General features: G+C 41.3%; 1 protein-coding gene across 1 annotated transcript in view; it reads left to right on the forward strand.

Moving 5' to 3' along the window:
* SHOC2 (SHOC2 leucine rich repeat scaffold protein) overlaps positions 1 to 13396 on the forward strand; it is a 33881-nt gene extending 20485 nt beyond the window's left edge. The window contains exons 4-8 of the mRNA XM_056849593.1: positions 3146 to 3334; positions 6442 to 6564; positions 10382 to 10519; positions 10966 to 11083; positions 11861 to 13396. Of these exons, the coding sequence (XP_056705571.1) occupies positions 3146 to 3334; positions 6442 to 6564; positions 10382 to 10519; positions 10966 to 11083; positions 11861 to 12069 (777 nt within the window). The 3' untranslated portion in view covers positions 12070 to 13396. The remainder of the gene's footprint in view (positions 1 to 3145; positions 3335 to 6441; positions 6565 to 10381; positions 10520 to 10965; positions 11084 to 11860) is intronic.
* Positions 13397 to 20427: the final 7031 nt, after the last annotated feature.

The following is a 20427-nucleotide window of genomic DNA, read 5'->3' on the forward strand; positions in this document are numbered from 1 at the left end:
TGAAACAAAAAAGAAAATGCTTTCACTGTTTTACTGTGAGGGCAGTTTTGGATAAATGAATAGGCCCTTCGGTTATGCCATCACACACACACACACACAACAGATTTATACAAGTTGAGTATCCCTGATCCTGTCATCCCATATCCAGGCTGACCTGAAAACCAGACCCTTCGAGCCATCATGCAGGCAGATTTGCATGGCCTGGCCCTCCCCTGACTTCCGGGAGGCTGGGCGGTGTGGATCTGACTTGCAGCCGCACCGGCCGGCCTCTCCAAAATCTGGAGAGGCTGGGCGACATGGCTACGAGTCAGATTGAACTTCGATTGCAGCAGGGAGGGAAGCTAAACTGAAGTTTAGGCTCGCTTGCAGCGAGTCCAGACTTCGGTTCGGCTTCCTTCCCTGCTGCAGAGAACTACAGCTGTGGCAGAGACGCTAAACTGAAGGTAGGGTGCACTGCAAGCATGCCCAGACTTCAGTTTACCTTCCCTCCCCACCACAGTCAAACTTCAGATCCAAAATATGGACCACTTCTGATGCCATGCTGCGAGCACTCCCAGACTTCAGTTTAGCTTTCCTTCCTCCTGCAGTTGAACATCAGATCCAAAATACAGAGCCAAAATGTGGACCACTTCTGTGGAAGACTCAACCTGTGGAAGACTCAACCTGTATATGATTTAGTTTTTTATCTCATAAAGTTAGTCCTGTATCGAGCTGTGCAGTTCTGAAGATTTTAGAGCACTTAAGTTTCCATAAGAAGAAGTGGTGATGTCTGCCAAATCCCCTCCTCCCACTGTAGACCCCCATTTTATTCCCCATGCTGTTTCTTCAGGGTCCCCTGACCTCCATGAACAAAGATTTAGGTGGTTCAGTGGTGTTGGATATTATACATTACATTTAGCAGACACTAATAACAGACACTAATGTTAGCTTACACTAATGTTAGCTTAAACTTAAAGATTTATTCCTTAACTAGCATACTAGATATAAGTCCTACACTATGGAAAAGCTAAATCAACTTCAACAACTGAACCTAGATATAGCACAATGTCTTTTAGACATTTTAGAATCAGCTGCTTTACTGGAAGCCTTATTTGGCTACATACTAACACAGAAGCAGTTAACTCTTTCATGACTTGATGCTGAGACTTGCATATCCCAACAAGTGGGCTACAGCGGGGGTGGGGAATTGTTGGAAACTGTCACCACCTTTTTAAAAGGCTTAAATAACCAGCTTGAACTACATCACTGGACACATACTGTTGTTTTCAGTTAATTAAATATTGATAGAAATGCCTCTAACTTTACTTGGATTTGTGTTGGCCATAGAATTGCAAATAATAATACTAAGGTTGCAGATGAGTGCCAAAAACCTATTAATGTCAAATGTATTTTAATTGGTGGCTACTGCCTTACCTGAATTTGAGCTGTCGCTCAGTTTAAAGTACCCTTGGTCAATTCATTTTTTTGAGTTATGTTGTATGATTAAACCTACATAAATATAAAACAATACTTCTGAGCTTCCCTCCCCCCCAAAAAAAACCCCCAGAAACCCCACTGCATTGTATCCTACCAAAACAAAATGAAAGTCCAGTGAAACCTTAAAGACTGGCAACAATTATCCTACCAGCCTTTAAACTCAGTCTTATTCATTCCTTATTTCAGCCCTTGCCTTGTTGCTTTTGTCCTTATGGATAACATGATCTCCACCTTAGCCTTTTTGGTGGCCCGAAAGGGTCCCTTCTTCCCTCTTCTGCCAGTGGCAAAGCTGGTGGAATAAAATGTACACTTTCCTTTGATGGTAGATGATGCAGTAACTGTAGATGAGAGGAAGATCTATTTTATTTCTGAGTAAAATGTTTAGGATGGCACTGAAGTGGCTGGGGTAGATAGGGAAGGAGGAAGGCTGTGGATCAGTTTCCCTTAAAGTGACCTAAGAATTCTAAGGAGGCTTGGCTTTGATTAGTCTTCCCAGCTCCTTTGTTGCAGCCAAATAATAGGCTTTACCAGCAGCTGGGAAACACAAGGGAGCTCAGGATAGCATCCAGCTGGAGTCAGGAAAGCAGGTAAACATCAGCTTTCAAACTGTGGCCTGTTGTATGTCTAGTACACTAATTTGTGTTTGTGCAATACCGTGGCGATTAATTAAAACCTGAGAGTGAGAATGATAGCATGTTTCTGCTGAGATAGTGCCTGCCGGTGCTTGAAAGTCCTGATGCTAAAAATATATATGTATTTTTTAAAGAATTGCATGATGAATTTTGGTGACATTTTAAAGTTGATTAGAAGTATTCATCTAATTGGTTAGATTAGTGAAAACTGCATTACCCTACTTTGAAGTCCTCCCAACTTTAGAGTGTAGTTGCTGGACGTAATTATTTGTGTGAAGAACAAACTGTGACTGTTAAGTGAGATCATAGCACAGACATAGGTGGTGGTGTTCACTTTAAGTGCATTGAAAAGCAGATAAACATTGAAATGTGTTCTGCTGTGAAGATGCCATAACAGGCTGTAAGGTGAACATGAATGTAGTCTCTAAAAGCCCATTACAACCGTGCATTACACCACTCCTCCCTTCCCATTGGCTGAGCTCGTAACAATGCAACAGAGTATTATAATTGGCTGAGCTATCCAGACATTACCTCACTGTGCAAAGCTACCTCTGGGCTTTCTTGTTGCTCAGTATTTCCACCCATTACCTTGGGGAGATAAGTTACTGAAGTAATAAGTATGTTTTAAAATGATAGGCTTGTCTTTTTAAACTCATGTGAATCTGCATTTGCAGTAATGCATATATAAATGCACTGCCAGCAAAAAAGTTTTATTTTAATAACAGCACTGCCGTCTGGGCCAACTCTGAAATGAAACTCTCCTTCAGTAGTGAAGTAAATGTGAAATCCTCTGCTCATGTGGGTGTTCCTCTCACATTTTGGATTGGGCTGATGCTATGTAGAAAGGTAGAAGCATCTATGAACGTAGCTAAACAGAAACAATAAAGTACCTGCACATTGGCATGTTAAGTTCTGGGAAGGCTGTTTAAATTTGGGCTTAACGTACGAATTGAAAGAATGAATATCAAAAGGTTTTGGGTTAAGGCTTAATGTGAATCTGTGGCTTAAACATATGCAATTACTTCTCTCTTCCTCAGAGTCTCTTATCCAGCCTTCCCAATCTGACTAGTCTGACTCTGGCAAGAAACTGTTTCCAGTCATATCCAGTTGGTGGTCCCTCACAATTTTCTACCATCTATGCTCTGAACATGGAGCACAACCGCATCAATAAAATCCCATTTGGAATTTTCTCTAGAGCAAAAGTGTTAAGCAAGCTGAATATGAAGGTGAGGCATTATTATTAGGAACCAGTTTGCTTCTTATTTTTGCCAATGGTATTTTTTTTAATGTGAATAATTAACTGCTGACACCTTGTATACCCTCAAGTAATAATTATACAGCTGAGAGAGCCAGTCTTAATTGTTGGTGCTTTTTCATATTCCTTGTGCCTAATGCTAAGTTGTTTGTAGAGCATGTGTTCTTTTTCTGATGAGGAGTTGAGTTGAACATTTGCCAGGAGGAGCATTTGTGTTACAGCTCCTGCAAATGGCAGAATAACTCTTATTTTGCACAGTTGGCATATCAAGCTGACAGAGCTCAAATGGCAGGATGTTCATCCCTTTACTCCTTGTTTTTTTTTTTTAAGTGTTTGCTTCTACCAGGAGATAAACTGATGGTCTACTGCCTCACAGTGTTCTGAAATTCTGATTCTGTTAGCAGTCTTAAAAGCAGAAGGTTTTGCTTTGTTGTCATTCAGGTGGACAACACAGATTTTGGCAGCCTACAAAATATGACTTCATGGCAGTTAGTTAGAAAAGATACTAGTCATGCTGCATACCTATTCTCTCTAGTATCAGAGTAGCATGCCTATTATTTTGGGTGCGGTGGAACACAGGCAGGATGGTGCTGCTGCAGTCATCTTGTTGGTGGCTTCCTAGAGGCATCTGGTTAGCCACTGTGTGAACAGACTGCTGGACTTGATGGGCCTTGGTCTTGGACCAGCAGGGCCTTTTTTATGTTCTTATGACTTTGGACCACATAAGTGTTCCAACCATACATCAGTAACTTTAGGCTTCATTTCAGGTTCCAGAACGGTACCATGTTTAAACAGCACACTCAGCAGGGAAACTTCCTTTGGTCTAAAGCAGGCTTATACACAAATTAAATATTGAATTGCCTTAAGCAAAATTTTTATTGTCATTTTGTTTGGAGCCTAACTGAACTTTGTTGCAGCCCATCATTCCTTTCATTTGTTGGTGGCCTGAAACAGAAGCACAAAATGATGCCAATTTGGTTCAGTTCTGCTGTTTGTAACGCAGACGATGAGTCTCCAATTAAAAAGAACTGGTTCTGCTTTAAAGTTAAGTAATACTTTGAGTTAATATGAAAACCTAGTCACAGCCAGTTTTCTTTAACAAAGAATTGATTATTCTCGGCCAGATTAGGTCACAGATTGTTCCAAGAATACACTGTTCTAATTTGATTTTACTCTAAGCACAGGGTAGCATATTATGAAAATATAAGCCTTGTATGCATACTGGCCGTATTTTGTGAACTACTTGCGACTTATACTCCTTTAAAATAATATTTTGCTTGGGATTTTGTTAGGGTTCCCCAAAAGCACTGTGCTATCAAGACGTGGCATTCTAACTTTAGAAATTTTAGGGAGAACTTTACTATGTTTGCCTGTTTTTAATTTTTTTAAAAAGAGATGTTCATCCTAGTGATTGAAAATGGTAGCATATACCCTTCAAAAGAAAGTTTTCTTTTAAATGCTCAAATTTTGGCAGAGGATTACTTTGAGGAGGAGGAAGGCTTCCTTTATGTCTCCTTTCACATGGATGCTTGATCACTTTTGTGCTGGAGTGGGGAAGCGCTTATTCTTTACAGACTCTCCAACCCCACAGGTATAAGTGGGAGGACAATTTTGTCTAATATCAGCAGCTGTCACAGGAGCTGTCCAGTACGTGTTCATGGCAGTAGCTAAACAAGATAATATATGCCTTTTAGTAGAGTGGGCTGGCAAGAGTGAGATCAAGTTTTCCCAGTAACTGCAATTTACAGTTGAAGTGCTTGTAAAGCCTATTAATCCAGTAATGGAAGTGCAATTGGGAGGAAAGAGGTCTGCATTCTTGCAGCCCTTGTACCCTGGCTGCCTACAAAAACTAAGCCTGTACACAATTTAACTCAGTGCATCTCAGATAGATCTTGTATGGAAATGGTTTAATGCTGTAGGTGTTATGACAGATGGGCAAAGGTCCTGCTCCTTTCTGGAATACACCCCCTTTAGTCCTTTTTGGTGTGAGAGCAGAGCAGGTAGCAGCCAGTCAGGATCCCTGGAAGGGCTGGAGGAGCCAGTTGGGAGGAGGGAGCAAAAGAGAAATGGGGGTTACACTGTCAGCTCAGGTAGAGAGGGTCTGAACTTTCAAAGAAAAAGAGACTGGAGGGATGCTTCTGTCTCAGAGTTTACCTGGTGTATAAGCAGGGTAAACTAGTGAATGTGAGGAGATAAGAGAATCTGTCTCAAGAGACTTTGGAAAGACTCAGAATCTGTCTTTTTGTGATAAAGCAGATTAGCTTGAGGAAGAGACTGCAGCTGATTGAAGCCCCAATTCCTGAGGTGAACTAATAAAACATTTGTGTTTTCTGGGTGGACTCACATTTATACAGTGAGAATCCTGAGGCTGTGGGAAGGCCAATATTCACTTCAGGAATACAAACTTGGCTGCTAACTGCTCTGTATTCCCTAAATTATCAGTTGCATTATACCTGTAAATAGTTTTTATCCTCTTTTCTGAACCACCTTATTTCCCCCATCCTGAGAAGTAAATAAAACTGTTCTTTTTCTGTTTCCCTCATGGGTGATGAACTTACTTTATTCAGAATCACTTGTGTTAAGTCTGTCAGGTGGAGGGTTGGGGTAGAGACCTCCATGGTTAACTTTACATCATGGTACCTCTGTTTAAATGTCATTTCTAAGACCCTGACTTTCACAGTTGTCACATGGCAAACACAGGTGGAATATTACATAAGGTGGAGACATCTACCCACCTGATCACCCTTTTAGAATATAGTTGCACATGTTTTGCAAATCTATGTGGCCAAACTAGTTTTTGATTGGGCTATTCCATTGTAGATCTTTGGTCATGGGAAAGTTCAGTGAATTTTTCTGATTTATTAGTTAATGTTATCTTATATATCCAGATGTTCTTTTCTGTTTCAGATCTTTAAATTTGTAACATTTGATTTTACAACCTAGTCCTGTAATGGGCACATCTATTCTCATCTTTTCTAATTTGTTAGAACAAAGTGATTTTCTTCTTTATGTGTTTAAATTTATTTCAATCTCAAGTTACCATTACTACTTCAAAGCACTTTTAATGTTGACCCTCAGGACAATCAGCTGACTTCCCTTCCTCTGGACTTTGGGACATGGACCAGTATGGTAGAGCTTAACTTAGCTACAAATCAACTCAACAAGATTCCTGAGGATGTGTCTGGACTGGTTTCTTTAGAGGTGAGTAGAATGCACCAGGCAGGCAAAGTAAATCCTTCAAATAAGTTTCCTCAATTTTAAAATAATCCTTAATGTAAGTGGTAACTATATATTGAAACCAAAGCCTATCTGGGAATAAGGGTTAAACCAGACTACTACCATTACTACAATGTTGGTTTTGTGTTGTTGTTCATGTTGCAGTTGGATTTAGCAGGAGACATGCAAGGACTTGTAAGAGACAACTAATTTCCCCCGGTATCCCTCTCCCCCCACTGTTTCTTCTTTCCCTTCCCTGGTAGACCCCATAACATCTTCCCTTTTCTGTCAGAAGAATACAAAAAGAAGATTGAGGAACTTCTGGACCCTGCCACATACAAAAAACTAAAACGAGATCCAACTTGCAAAGTTACCAGGAAAACTAGCATTCTGATCAAGAATTCCACTCTTCATCCCGACACACACAGAAAACTATGCAAGACTGAAGCACAACCACCACGATTATATGGACTACCTAAAATTCATAAGGATTCCGTTCCACTCCGACCCATCGTGAGTGCCATTGGTTCCCCAACATATGAATTAGCTAAATATTTGACCACCCTCCTACAGGACCACATTGGAAAAACCACTTCTTACATCAAAGATTCAACTCACTTCATCAACAAAATCAGTCCGTTAAGACTCAATCCAAAGGATATATTAATCAGTTTTGATGTTGTATCCCTCTTTACCAAGGTTCCAGTTAAAGACACAATCTCATTGATTAACCAGATTTTTCCAGAAGATATAACAGCCTTATTTCACCATTGTTTGACAACAAGTTATTTCCTATGGGATCAAGAATTTTATGAACAGATTGATGGAGTAGCTATGGGAAGTCCACTCAGTCCAGTAATAGCAAACTTTTACATGGAATATTTTGAAAAGACAGCATTAGAATCAGCACCTTACAAACCTACAGTCTGGTTCAGGTTCGTAGATGATACATTTACCATTTGGAGCCATGGTGAAGAAAAATTAATGGACTTTCTAAACCATCTTAATAATATCCATCCAAACATTCAGTTTACCATGGAAAAGGAAATTGAGGGTAAACTCCCATTTCTTGATACCCTTGTCATCCGTAAATCAAACCTTCAGTTAGGTCACAAGGTCTACCGGAAACCAACTCACACAGATCGCTACTTACACAAAAACTCCAACCACCACCCCCGACAGAAAAGAGGAATAATCAAAACATTAATGGACCGTGCAAGACGGATCTGTGAACCACAGTTTCTCAAGGAAGAAACTAACCATCTAAATCACGCACTGCTAGCAAACGGCTACTCCAAGAATGAAATCAGAAGGGCCATTGAACCAAACAAAAATCAGAAAACTCAAGAAAAACAGTCTCCCATAGGAAAGGTATTCTTGCCATTTATTAAAGGAGTCACTGATAGGATGGAGAAACTTTTGAAAAAACATAACCTACAAACAGTGTTTAAACCCACCAAGAAAATACAACAAATGCTACGATCAGCAAAAGACAAAAGAGACCCCCTCACCTCTGCAGGAGTATATCGTATACCTTGCAGCTGTGGAGAAGTTTACATCGGGACCACAAAACGCAGCATACAAACAAGGATAAAAGAACATGAAAGATACTGCAGACTTGGCCAACCTGAGAAATCAGCAGTGGCTGAACATGGACTGACACAAACAGGACACAGGGTCTTATTCCAAGACACTGAAAGACTGGACAATTCTACCAACTATTTTGTCAGATTGCACAGAGAAGCCATTGAAATTCACAAACATCAGCACAACTTTAACAGAAAAGAGGAGAGTTTAAGAATGAATAAGGCTTGGCTTCCTGCCCTGAAACACCTCCAGACAAAGACAACATTCAACAATAGCCATACAGATTAGTTTTGGATTACACACATTAACAGATCACTTCAGGATACAATGGTTCCATATTAACATACCATACCCTCATTAGCACATTATCTTGATACTTACAGGACAATACTTTTGCAGGACAATACTCAGCTCAAACCCAACCCCTTTCTGACTATATATTACTCCTTCTACACCCTTGACACTGAGAGACACTGTCCTTCAGTGTTACTACTCTGAAGATGCCTGCCACAGTTGCTGGCGAAACGTCAGGAAAGAAAATTCCAAGACCACGGTTACACAGCCCGGATAACCTACAAGAACCAATTCCCTTTTCCTGCTTAGTTCCCTCCTACCCAGCCACCGGCCAACCAAGCTTTTCTGTCCCCTGGTCTTAAGCCTCTCCTTTTCCCTCCCACTGGCAGCCTGTCCCTGTGAAAAAGTCTGCCCAAGTTGCACGGTGGCCAATGCTAAATTGAGTTGTGCAGTGGCTGATAGCAGCCTGGGCTGAGTTGTGTGGGAAATGAGTCTCAGGTGATTGTTGCCAGACTTGTCCCCAGCAAGTTCTCCTCCATCAGTGAACATGACATGAGAGAGGGATGGGACCTTTTCTAGTGTTGTTTTGGCCTCCAAGTTACCCCTGATCTCCTCCCTCCCCCCAAGCTTTGCTTTACAGAAACCAAGTCTTGGAAGTCTCATTAATATTACTGTAACAAAAATATTTTCTGGCAGGGTATGAGCTTTCTGAAGAAGTGAGCTGTGGCTCACGAAAGCGCATACCCTGCCAGAAAATATTTTTGTTAGTCTTTAAGGTGCTACTGGACTCTTGCTCTTTTCTACTACTGAAGACAGACTAACACGGCTACCCACTGTGAATTAATATTACTGTGATTGCCAAAATGTCCACTGAGAGATCAGTGGGCATTCTTTTCTTAAAACTATAGGCAGCATTTCTGTTACTTTGGGGACTTTTAATCCCCTAATGTGTTTTTTTTAATTTTAGAATTTGAGATTTTTTTGCAAACCTGGTACTTTCTTCAGGTTTGTAGAGAAAATCCCCCGAACTGTCCCTTATCTGTCCCTTGCTTCATTTTGCAGATCAATTGATCATATACATTAGCACAGATCAGAATTAGATTTATGATTAACTTCATTTATAGCTTTCCTTTCTCACTGATTCAAGGCAGATCACAAAATATGAAAAGCAACATTGTAATAGGATTAGGATTGTAGAACTGGAAAACAATGCAAATGAAAAACTGCTAACATACAATAATGAAGAAAGAGAGCTACTACTGTGGTTTGGTTTAAATAGTTACCGTACTAACACTCTTAAATCGCTTTGTCCAGTTCACCCCACAGCTATATTAGTTCAATATCACAATAACATCTACTACACATTGAGATAAAGACTTCCCCCCATTAAAATCATTTACCAGGATATTGTGGACCATATCAAACCATTGTATTACCTGTATCAGAACTATTAAAACTTTTCCTTAGTTTAATTGCTATAATGAAAAAAGAGGCCACTCTCTGTGTAATAGATAAATTTACATCAGCCAGCAAGAATCTTACTCGCTCTTCTTCTGAGACCAACATATGTGGTATGCACTGAATCAATCTAGGTCCTATTGTGTACAGTGAAAAAGAATATGTGGCAGGTCTTCTACCTACTTTCTTATTGAAACATATATCTTCTGTTGGGAAAGCATATATAACATTTCTCAAAGATTGCTGTCTAAAAGCTGAAAGCTTTTGTGTATTTTCCCCTCTTCGCCAATAAAAAGCTGTTCTGTGCTTTTTGACAGTCTTTTAGTGGGACCGTGGTGGTGTTGAAGTTGGACACTAAACGCTATCTGTACATTTTCATTGGAGAATACCTAGTTTTAATGACTACTGGTGTGGTTGATAGCTGCTGGTTTATTGAAAATTTTGTTTGTTTGTTTATTTTTAGGTTCTTGTGTTATCAAACAATCTTTTAAGGAATCTTCCCCATGGCATTGGGAACCTAAGGAAACTAAGAGAATTGGATCTGGAGGAAAACAAGCTGGAATCCTTGCCAAATGAAATAGCGTACCTTAGAGATCTACAGGTGAAACAATCATGCTCAGACTTTTTCATTATCAAATGATCTTTTAAAATCCATGCCAATGTTAAATGTCTGTACCACATGAAAACTGAATCCCTGTCATTAAATCAGGGTACTGATTTGGTGATACACCCTGTTTTGTTGCAATGTGATATTGCCATCTAAGAAAGAAAGTCTCAGACAGGTATCTTTACCCTTTAGTATGTAAAAACCTGACAGTGCTTTTGGGTGTAATCGCAGGGAGGGTATTTTGTGGAGGGCGGTCCCTCTGTGGATCTCATGCTTGCCATTTGCTGCATAACAATGAAGCTCAGCTATGAGCTATGATTTCAGGGGGAAGGTTTTAATTGTTCTTGGGTAATGCTGCCCACTTTTTTGCTTGTTCTGGCTGACTTCTGTGACGGTAGCTGGTGTTAGTTTGATGCTTACATACTTTGTTGCTTTACCAGAGACTGATCCTAACAAATAACCAGTTGAGCACCCTTCCTAGAGGAATTGGACACCTCATCAACCTGACACATCTTGGATTGGGGGAGAACTTTCTTACACAACTTCCTGAGGAAATTGGTAAGATGCAGTTTGTTTTGCCGATACACTGGTGAAGTGTAGTATTGAAGCAGCAGGCACTGACATAGTGGAGATGTATTACATGTGTAGGGATATTCTGCAATATCACCTTTACAGTACTACATAAACTGTCCCAGTGATATCCTACTCATATGATTGTCAGGAGGGAAGGGGCTATATGGGGAAATTTCATTGTAATATACCCTTTCCCAGATGAGTATATACTTAAGGAAACTCTTGAAATAATACCAAGCGAACACCAAAGAAAAAGTGATGTCATAGTGAGCCCAAAGTATTCAGCACATCGCAGCTACTGTTTCTAGGAGCAGGGTTGCATAAAACACTTGAAAAACAAAAGGTAGGTGTTCTGTCCAATGGAATAAGCCTCTTCCAGAGTTTCTCTTTTCTGAAGATGCTTTGCATAATACTGATTCTTGAAGTTGTGGTATGAGTAAAGAAAGGTTGGTTGTTGTTTTTTTAACCTACAATAGATGAGCTTGGGTTGATAAGGAAAGGTCACAGTGGTTTGGTCCTCTCTAGATTTCATATTGATTTTTCCCTTTGCATACCAGCCACTGAAAGCTGCTGTAGTTGCTGAATAATAAATATCTCATGAAATAAAGGCTCCTGCTTGGATGCTTTGAATAAGAAAACAAAAACAAATTATTTCTCATTTTAAAAAATATATACGTAAGCGCTCCTTTCTGAATTGTATAAATCACCTTCAGCCAAGGGATTGTTTATTTTTATAGTAATTGTGATAATGCTTTTATGCAGGTACACTGGAGAATCTGGAAGAACTGTATCTGAATGACAACCCTCACCTGAACAGCCTTCCTTTTGAACTGGCCCTCTGCAGTAAACTGTCGATAATGAGCATTGAGAACTGTCCACTCAATACCCTTCCAGCTCAGATTGTTGCAGGAGGACCTTCCTTTATCATCCAGTTCCTCAAGATGCAGGGACCTTATCGTGCCATGGTCTGATGGATAACTATTTTAAAGGTGTACAAAATATAAATGGTATTAAGGGTGTCATTGTGTATATATTATTATTATTATCTAGGCCACACAGTGCCAGGATTGGATAAAAATTGGGTTGTCCCATACACTGTACGAAATGCAAAGAGCATTACTGGTATTGTGTATGTGTGTATATATAATATAATATATATAGTATATTATATTATATATAAAACATAAATAATATAAAACAGGCAAATTTAAGACCACATGTATGTGTTTCTGCTAATAGAGGAAGCATAGCCATTTAGATTTTTTTTCTTTGTAAAATGCTTGTCTAAGTTTTCTTTGCTGAATTTGATGGATGTCTTGGTAATCTGGAGATACCAGTTCACTGGGAATGATTTCCAACCTTGCTGATAAATTTAAGGGACAAAACGTTTTTAGATGGATCCCTCTTTATGTTGGAAAAACCATGCAGCTCAGTAATATGAACTTTCTTCTACCATTCCCCTCTGCACACATTATTTGTGTCAAAAACCTGTTGGGAGTAATTTGTCTTCTAGTTGGGGAGATCCTTTAACTTATTCTAAGATTTGAGATAAATGGTGTTGTATGTTGTTTACAGTCAGAGTAAATCAATGGATTTTTTTGATTTGCTCTGTTTTAATCATATCTAGAATGTATGTGCTTCTGCTGAGGGCTTTTTATTGACTGATTTATAGTAAAACAAAAATAAACAGCTGGTAAGTAGGAAAAGAAACAGTCCGACAAAAGCTTGAATTAATTTTAAGTCTTGGTTCCTTGAGTCATTGGTTGTGGGCATATCTTATTTGGACCAGTTCTTTTATGGTGGTCTCGTGTATGACAAGCAACATTTCCTGATTAGAAATGGACTGATTTGTTGAAGAACTACACATTCTTTTAAGGTCTAATAGTACATTGACGAGGAAATATATATATATGGTAATGTTGTATTTTATGACAACAGGCAATTGTAAGAGTTTCTCCCAGTCCTTGTACAATTAATGAATGTGTCTCTTTGAAACACTGCAATGCATATTACGATTTATGGTTGGTTAACATTGTTACTCTGGTTTTATATCTTGACTTGCCTTGTACGTCCTTCCATTATTATGGAGCATCTGCGTCCAAGCACAATATCTCCATGCTGTGCTGTTTTGCTGCTGAACTAAATGCACTTTTCCCTACAGTTGGGACACTTGCTTCAATTTAATCAGTTCAGTACTATGATTTATTCTCTTTTAACCTCATCCTATCAATCTCAGTATTAAAGAATGATCTATTAAAAAGGACACCTTTTCATTTGTATTTAAATTTTGATTGCTGTGTAGAAAACGGTGAAGTGGCTCCCATTCTGATTTTATTGTCATTATCATGGCTGTACAAAGGGCTAATGATGCTGCAATGGAAAAGGCACTTGTTACTACCTTGTGGTATCATTTTGATTTTGGAAGCTCGTATAGTGGTTACATTCCAGATATTTCTCTTATTCATAACTGTTCACTTCACTTTGGATTTGCTTCTGGAAGATTGGAATTTTAGAGCGAGGGCTATAACTTTTGAACAAATCATATATACCAAGAGGAATATTTTCCCCTGTTGAAAGGTTTTGTTTTGTTTTGTTGCAATTTTTATTTCTATCAGAAAGGTATATTTAATGGGTACACTCCTCAGACAGCTAAGCACACTCATCCTTTTAAAATCATTAAGATTGCATGCTTAAGGATGCAGTTTTAAATTCACTTGCAAGGGATTAAGTTTAGATATATTCTGCAACTCCTATTGATTTAAGTGGGAGCGTGCCTGAGTTTCTTTGGATTTTGCCTTGCATAACTTGCTACCTTGGTCTTCTTTCTCAGAGAAGCATTCTAGTTTGCATTCTGGCTGTATTTTTTTTCTTTTTATCAAGAAAAAAATTCCTAAAGAAGTGCAGGTAGAGATATAAAACTGTTAAAGGGCTTAAACTGGTAGTTTAAACTGCTCTATATGTCACTGGATTTTATAAAAGGAATATTTTTTCCTGCCACCTTTTTCTTAAAACAAATCTAGTAATAGCTATTTCATTTAAAATTTTTGTTTTTAACATTGTACAGTTTCAGCTTTGCACAACCAATCTATTTGAGCATTAAGATGTGAAAATGTGAAGATGCCCGTAGTGGTGATTAAAACAGAAAAGTTCATTTTTATGCTGAAGTTGTATACTTGTTCCACTGGTTCAGGATGGGATGCCGTTTTTCTATTCATAATGTTAAAATGAGAGATGTGGGTCTGAGCTGCCCAGTTGCACTTTTATTTTGGGGTGGGAATACAGTTTTTGCAGGTCATTTATCTATATATTGCTTTAAGGCCAGAGTTTAGCCATGTACTGAAAATTGCTGAACATAGAGTTTGAGGAACATTTTTCAACCTTTCACAAATTGAAGCAGAGATAGTATGTTTCCAGTAGGCTGGCTTCCTGCTTCAGTCCTTGGGTTGTAGGTTAGATGAAGCTGGGCTGCAACTCTTAATTCTGTCTGTAAATATATTAATAAGGTTGTTCATTTTGCCAAGGATTATATGACTGACTCAATTTTTCTGAAAATCATCTGCATGTTGGTAGTGGGTTTCATTTATACAGTTTATAAAAATGAACTATAACTGGATTTTTAAAAACCAGTGAAACAGTTATACTTCAGCATTGTATGTAAGTAAACATAGGTTAAAAAAACTGTTCTTATGTTGAGCACTGAATCTGTAATGAATCTGTAATTTCCTCAAAATCCCACTGGGATTAACTTTTTGTTCCATAACCATTACAGAATGCAAAGGAGGAGAGGAGAAAAAAAATGTAGAATACATCCTTAATTTTAAAAAATCAAAAATATTTTCACAGAATGCAGTAATCATTTAGACTTTTGATGATTCACAGCTATTCTGCATCCAGTTATTTTTAATGCTATTGGCAAAAGAAGTAGATTTTAACTAGTTACATTTAATCCATCTAAATCAGGCAAGGATGTATTAAATGGAAGCGCAAGAATTGAATCTGTGCCAATCAGAAACTGGGGAAAAGTTCTTGGACTTGCTTCATATTGAGACATTATCGAAGTAGACGAGCATATGTTTAGAGACACTGGGAGGATATCTTATTAAATATCCAGAATTTCCCGCTCTGAAGGAAGGGCATCTTGATCTTTGGGTGTTTCTCGCCCATTGCTAGGGTAGGCAGGACTAAACTAACAACTTCCTGTCTCCTGGCAAGGAACACCTCCCCTTCCAGTTCTTCTCCTGACTTCACTGGGGTGAGAGCGTTGCAGCCATAGCTGCTGCCCAGGTCTAGTGAAATTAGGTTAGAATAGATCATTTTCCTTACCTTGTATCCAGCCGCTTTTTAAATTTAAGCTCCTGGCTCTGCCGACTATCAGCTGAGCCACGGGAGAACAGCAAAGCCGTGGGAAAGAGGCGGCAAACGAAATGGCTACTGGAGAAGCTGCATCGGAGGACATTGAGCTCCTTTCCGATGCAGATCAAGAATTGGCCTTAAAATTGGATCCCGCCATTAGCCGCCCTGGCGGACTATTGGAGAGGGAGACCGGAAAGTTGCCGCCGCCGCCATCTACTTCGGCTGGAAAATCGCTGAAGAAAAACAAGTCTAATGGCGTGGGAAAAGACAGCAGCCGCAAGCACCAGCTTAAGCAGAGTTCTGCTTCGACCTCTAAGGTCCCTGCCGGATCCTCTGCTGTGCCTTTGGATGTGGAGCCCAGGATACCTACAGAGGGTAAAGTAACTCCCCTTTTGAGGAAGGGGGATCCCCCAAGAACCCCACGTTTGAACTGGTATATAATATGATAGAGGGCTCCATGGAAAGACATTTTCAGAGGCTCGAATCTCTTATCCTACCCTTCCAGCAGGGTTACCCTCCTCAAAGACTCCTTCAGCCACTTCCTCAAGGGTTTTCATATAGTTGGACATCTTCCCCTGGGTCCTCAGCCATATTTGAAGCCATGCAGGAGGAGCCTGGCTACAGCCAAAGCGCCCCCTCTAGGCAGTGGCCCACTAAGGCAGCTATGAAAGCAATGCCAAATATCCAAGAGCAGAGAAATGAAACCTACCAAGAGCAGAGAAATGAAACCAAACCCTGTGGATAGGGATTCTGGGGCTGACAATAAGGAGGGAGAGTTTGTTTCAGACGAAGAACTCCCCATTGTTCAGGAACAGCAGGCTCGGCTGTTCTGATGAATTCCAGCCTCTTTTGGCCAAGGCACTTTTTGCTTTAGACCTATCTGATGAAGCTGAAGCACCTGAGGAATCTAAGTAAATCCAGACGTAAAGGTTCCAAGGAATATTTCCCACATTGGAGGCCCAGACTATTAAGGTTCTTTTACCAGAATACTTTGAGAAAGTTATTAGAGCTGAATGGGACAAACCCCTACATAAGAAACAGTTCTCTGGCAATGCCAAGAAACTATACAGTGAGGGGGGAAAAGTATTTGATCCCCTGCTAAATTTGCCTGTTTGCCCTCTGACGAAGAAATGACCAGTCCATAATTTTAATGGTAGGTTTATTGTAGCTGTGAGAGACAGAATAACAACAGGAAAACCCCCAGAAACCTAGAAGACAAAAGTCAGAGATTGATGTGCATTATAATGAGTTAAATAAGTATTTGATCCCCTATCAACCAGCCAGATTAGGATTAGGGTTAGGGTTCTGCTGTCGACAGAAGCAATCAATCCATCAGATTCCAAACTAGCCATCATGACCAAGACCAAAGAGCTGTCCAAGAATGTCAGGGACAAGATTGTAGACCTGCACAAGGCTGGACTGGGCTACAAGACTATTGCCAAGCAACTTGGTGAGAAGGTGACAACCCTAACCCTAACTGTCAACCTCCCTCGGTCTGGGGCTCCATGCAAGATCTCATGGAGTTGCAATGATCATGAGAACGGTGATGAAGCTGCCCAGAACTACACGGGGGGAACTTGTCAATGATCTCAGGGCAGCTGGGACCATAGTCACCATGAAAACAGTTGGTAACACACTACGCCGTGAAGGACTGAGATCTTGCAGAGCCCGCAAGGTCCCCTTGCTCAAGACAGCACACATACAGGCCCGTCTGCAGTTTTCCAATGCACATCTGAATGACCCAGAGGAGAACTGGGTGAAAGTGTTGTGGTCAGATGAGACCAAAATCGAGCTCTTTGGCATCAACTCAACTCGCCGTGTTTAGAGGAGGAGGAATGCTGCCTACAACCCCAAGAACACCATCCCCACCGTCAAACATGGAGGGGGACATATTATGCTTTGGGGGTGTTTTTCTGCTAAGGGGACAGGACAAGTTCACCGCATCGAAGGGACGATGGACGGGACCATGTATCGTCAAATCTTGGGTGAGCACCTCCTTCCCTCAGCCGGGGCATTGAAAATGGGTCGAGGATGGGTATTCCAGCATGACAGTGACCCAAAACACACGGCCAAGTCAACAAAGGAGTGGCTCAAGAAGAAGCACATTAAGGTCCTTGAGTGGCCTAGCCAGTCTCCAGACCTTAATCCCATCGAAAATCTGTGGAGAGCTGAAGATTCAAGTAGCTACACATCAGCCTCGAAATCTTACTGACTTGGAGAGGATCTGCAAAGAGGAGTGGGACAAAATACCTCCTGAGATGTGTGCAAACCTGGTGGCCACCTACAAGAAACGTCTGACCTCTGTAATTGCCAACAAGGGTTTTGCCACCAAGTACTAAGTCATCTTTTGCAAAGGGATCAAATACTATTTCACTCATTATAATGCACATCATTATAATGCCAAGGGCCTGTCTCGAATGCTAAAGGCGTCCTTTATGGCAGATGCCTCCTTGGATGTAGTGATCTTCACTGCTAGAGCGGTTGCCTCCAATACGGCCATTTGCAGGGCCCTATGGGTAAGGCCATGGTTGGCTGAGACCAGGTCCAAGACCATGTTAATGGGTTATCCATACAAGGGTGGAAAGTTATTGGAGAGAGACTAGATAGGATGCTCTCCGAAATTAAGGATAAAATAAGGCGATCCTTAAATCCCATAAAAAGGAACCCTGTCCTGGCCAATACTCTGTCCTTTTGATCCTACCACACCTTATCCAGGTTCAGACAAGATCAGAGACGTCCACACTGGGCTTCTCAGAAAGGGTCCTTTCGACGTTTCAACAGATTCAACCGCTCCTCACAACCACAGTTTTTTAGGGCGGACAAACCTGACAAATTCTTCAAAGGAAATAAGCAGTGACGCCAGGGATCCAGTGGTGGGGGGAAGGTTACAACTTTTCCCTCCACAGTGGCGCCACTCCCAGACAGATGCCTGGGTACTACAACTAATTCAGCAGGGATGTCTAATAGAATTTCATCACAAGCCTCCAGATCGCTTTGTCGCATCGCCATGCTACCTCAGTGCTGTAAAACATCAAAGAATGATGGAAGCCATTCCTCACTTGATCCAGATCGGGGCCATAGAGGAAGTACTTATTCAGGAACGTCTCCAGGGAGTTTACTCCATATTTTTCACAGTCCCCAAAAGAATGGGGACTGGAGGGCTATCCTGGATTTCAAATTTCTCAATTGATTCATCCAGGCCAAACATTTTCTCATGGAGACACTGCGAACCATCATAGAGGCACTGCGTCCAAACACCTTCATGACATCCATAGATCTCATGGAGGCTTGTATGCATATCCCCAGCAATCAGTCCCACCGGCGCTTTCTGAGATTCAACTATGTAAACCTTCATTTACAGTTCAGGGCACTACCATTTGGGTTGACATCTGCCTTACTTCCCAAAGTGATGGGAAGGAAGGAATCCAAGTACATCTCTACCTAGACAAACGACTCATATGCGCCACCTCATACAACCTGGCACTTCAGCACTCCACTCGAGTCATCACGGCACTCGAAACGCACAGCTATCTTATAGTCAAAGCCAAAAGCTTGCTAAGCCCATCACAGAGGATCCTATATCTGGAAGTGGTCATAGATTCCACCACCAATTCAATATTTTCATCCCAACAGACAAGGCCTGCAAAATTGCGGTGGTGGCCAAGTCCACGGTAAAGTCGTCACAATATCGACTGATGGCTCTGACAAGGCTCCTAGGCCTCATGGTATCCTGTCTAGGCCTGATTCCTTGGGCTCACTGCCACTCTCGACCACTTCAAGCAGCACCGCGTCCATTCCAGCTGTTCATCACACACAAGATAGTCAATACCCTCTCCCTCAGTCCGGTGGCCAGGATGAGCCTCTTATGGTGGACCAGTCTAACAGTCGGATAACCGTATCTACACAAACAGCTGGTCCAGGTGTTTATAGACGCCAGCCACGGTGGCACACTCTTTGGCTCAGGGTGTATGGAGCCAGTCAGAAACAACTCTCCACATCAATCTCCTCGAACTCAGGGCAGTACGCCTAGCCCTCATCAAATTCCATGACCTTGTCAGAAACAAACACGTGCTAATCAGGACAGACAATGTGGCGACCAAGGCCCACATCAACAAGCAGGGTGGGTCTCGCTCCTCTCGCCTGCACCAGGAGTCATCGGCCATCATGATCTGGGCAGAAAAACACCTTTTGTCTCTCAGGGCTGAACATGTACGGGGCATCCACAACATTCAGGCAGATTGGTTAAGCCGTCAGACCCTCCAGGAAGGGGAATGGATGCTGAATACACAAGTCTTTCAAGCCATCACCAGCTGGTTTGGAACGCCCACGGTGGATCTGTTCGCCTCAGTCCAGAATTGTCAGGTGGGTAGGTTCTTCTCCCTGTTCTACCATCCGAAAGCAGAGCAAGTGGATGCTCTTCTAACTCAGTGGCCTCCGGGTCTCCTATATGCCTTTCCACCACTGCGTATCCTTCCGAAGGTCATCAGGAAGATAAGGGCAGAGAGAGTGGAAGTCTTCCTGATCGCTCCCAGTTGGCCACACCTGCAGTGGTTTCCGGCACTCATGGGGCTCTCCACCAGGGCACCTTGGCAGATTCCAACATCCTCGGATCTCCTTCTACAGGGACCAATGATTCATCCAGATCCAGGATGGTTTCAATTGACTGCTTGGATGTGGAAAGGGCAAGTCTCCGTGGAGGTGGTGGGGACCATCCTTAAAGCCAGACGTCCTTCTATTACAAGGATATATCAATACACCTGGAAAGCCTTCTCCAGGTGGTGTCACCGGAAGACTATCAACCCTATCTCTCCTAAGCTACCTCAGTTACTGGACCTTTTACAGAACGGTGCACAGCAGGGCCTTAGAGCAGCAACCTTACGAAAGCAAGTGTCTGCTATTGCCTCAGTCGGTCTGGATACTGATTGAATTCCTCTGTCGTCGCATCCTCAGGTTAAGGCTTTTATTAAAGGAGTAGC

Source organism: Euleptes europaea, chromosome 5, assembly GCF_029931775.1.
Source record: "Euleptes europaea isolate rEulEur1 chromosome 5, rEulEur1.hap1, whole genome shotgun sequence".
In the NCBI taxonomy this organism is placed as follows: Eukaryota; Metazoa; Chordata; class Lepidosauria; order Squamata; family Sphaerodactylidae; genus Euleptes; species Euleptes europaea.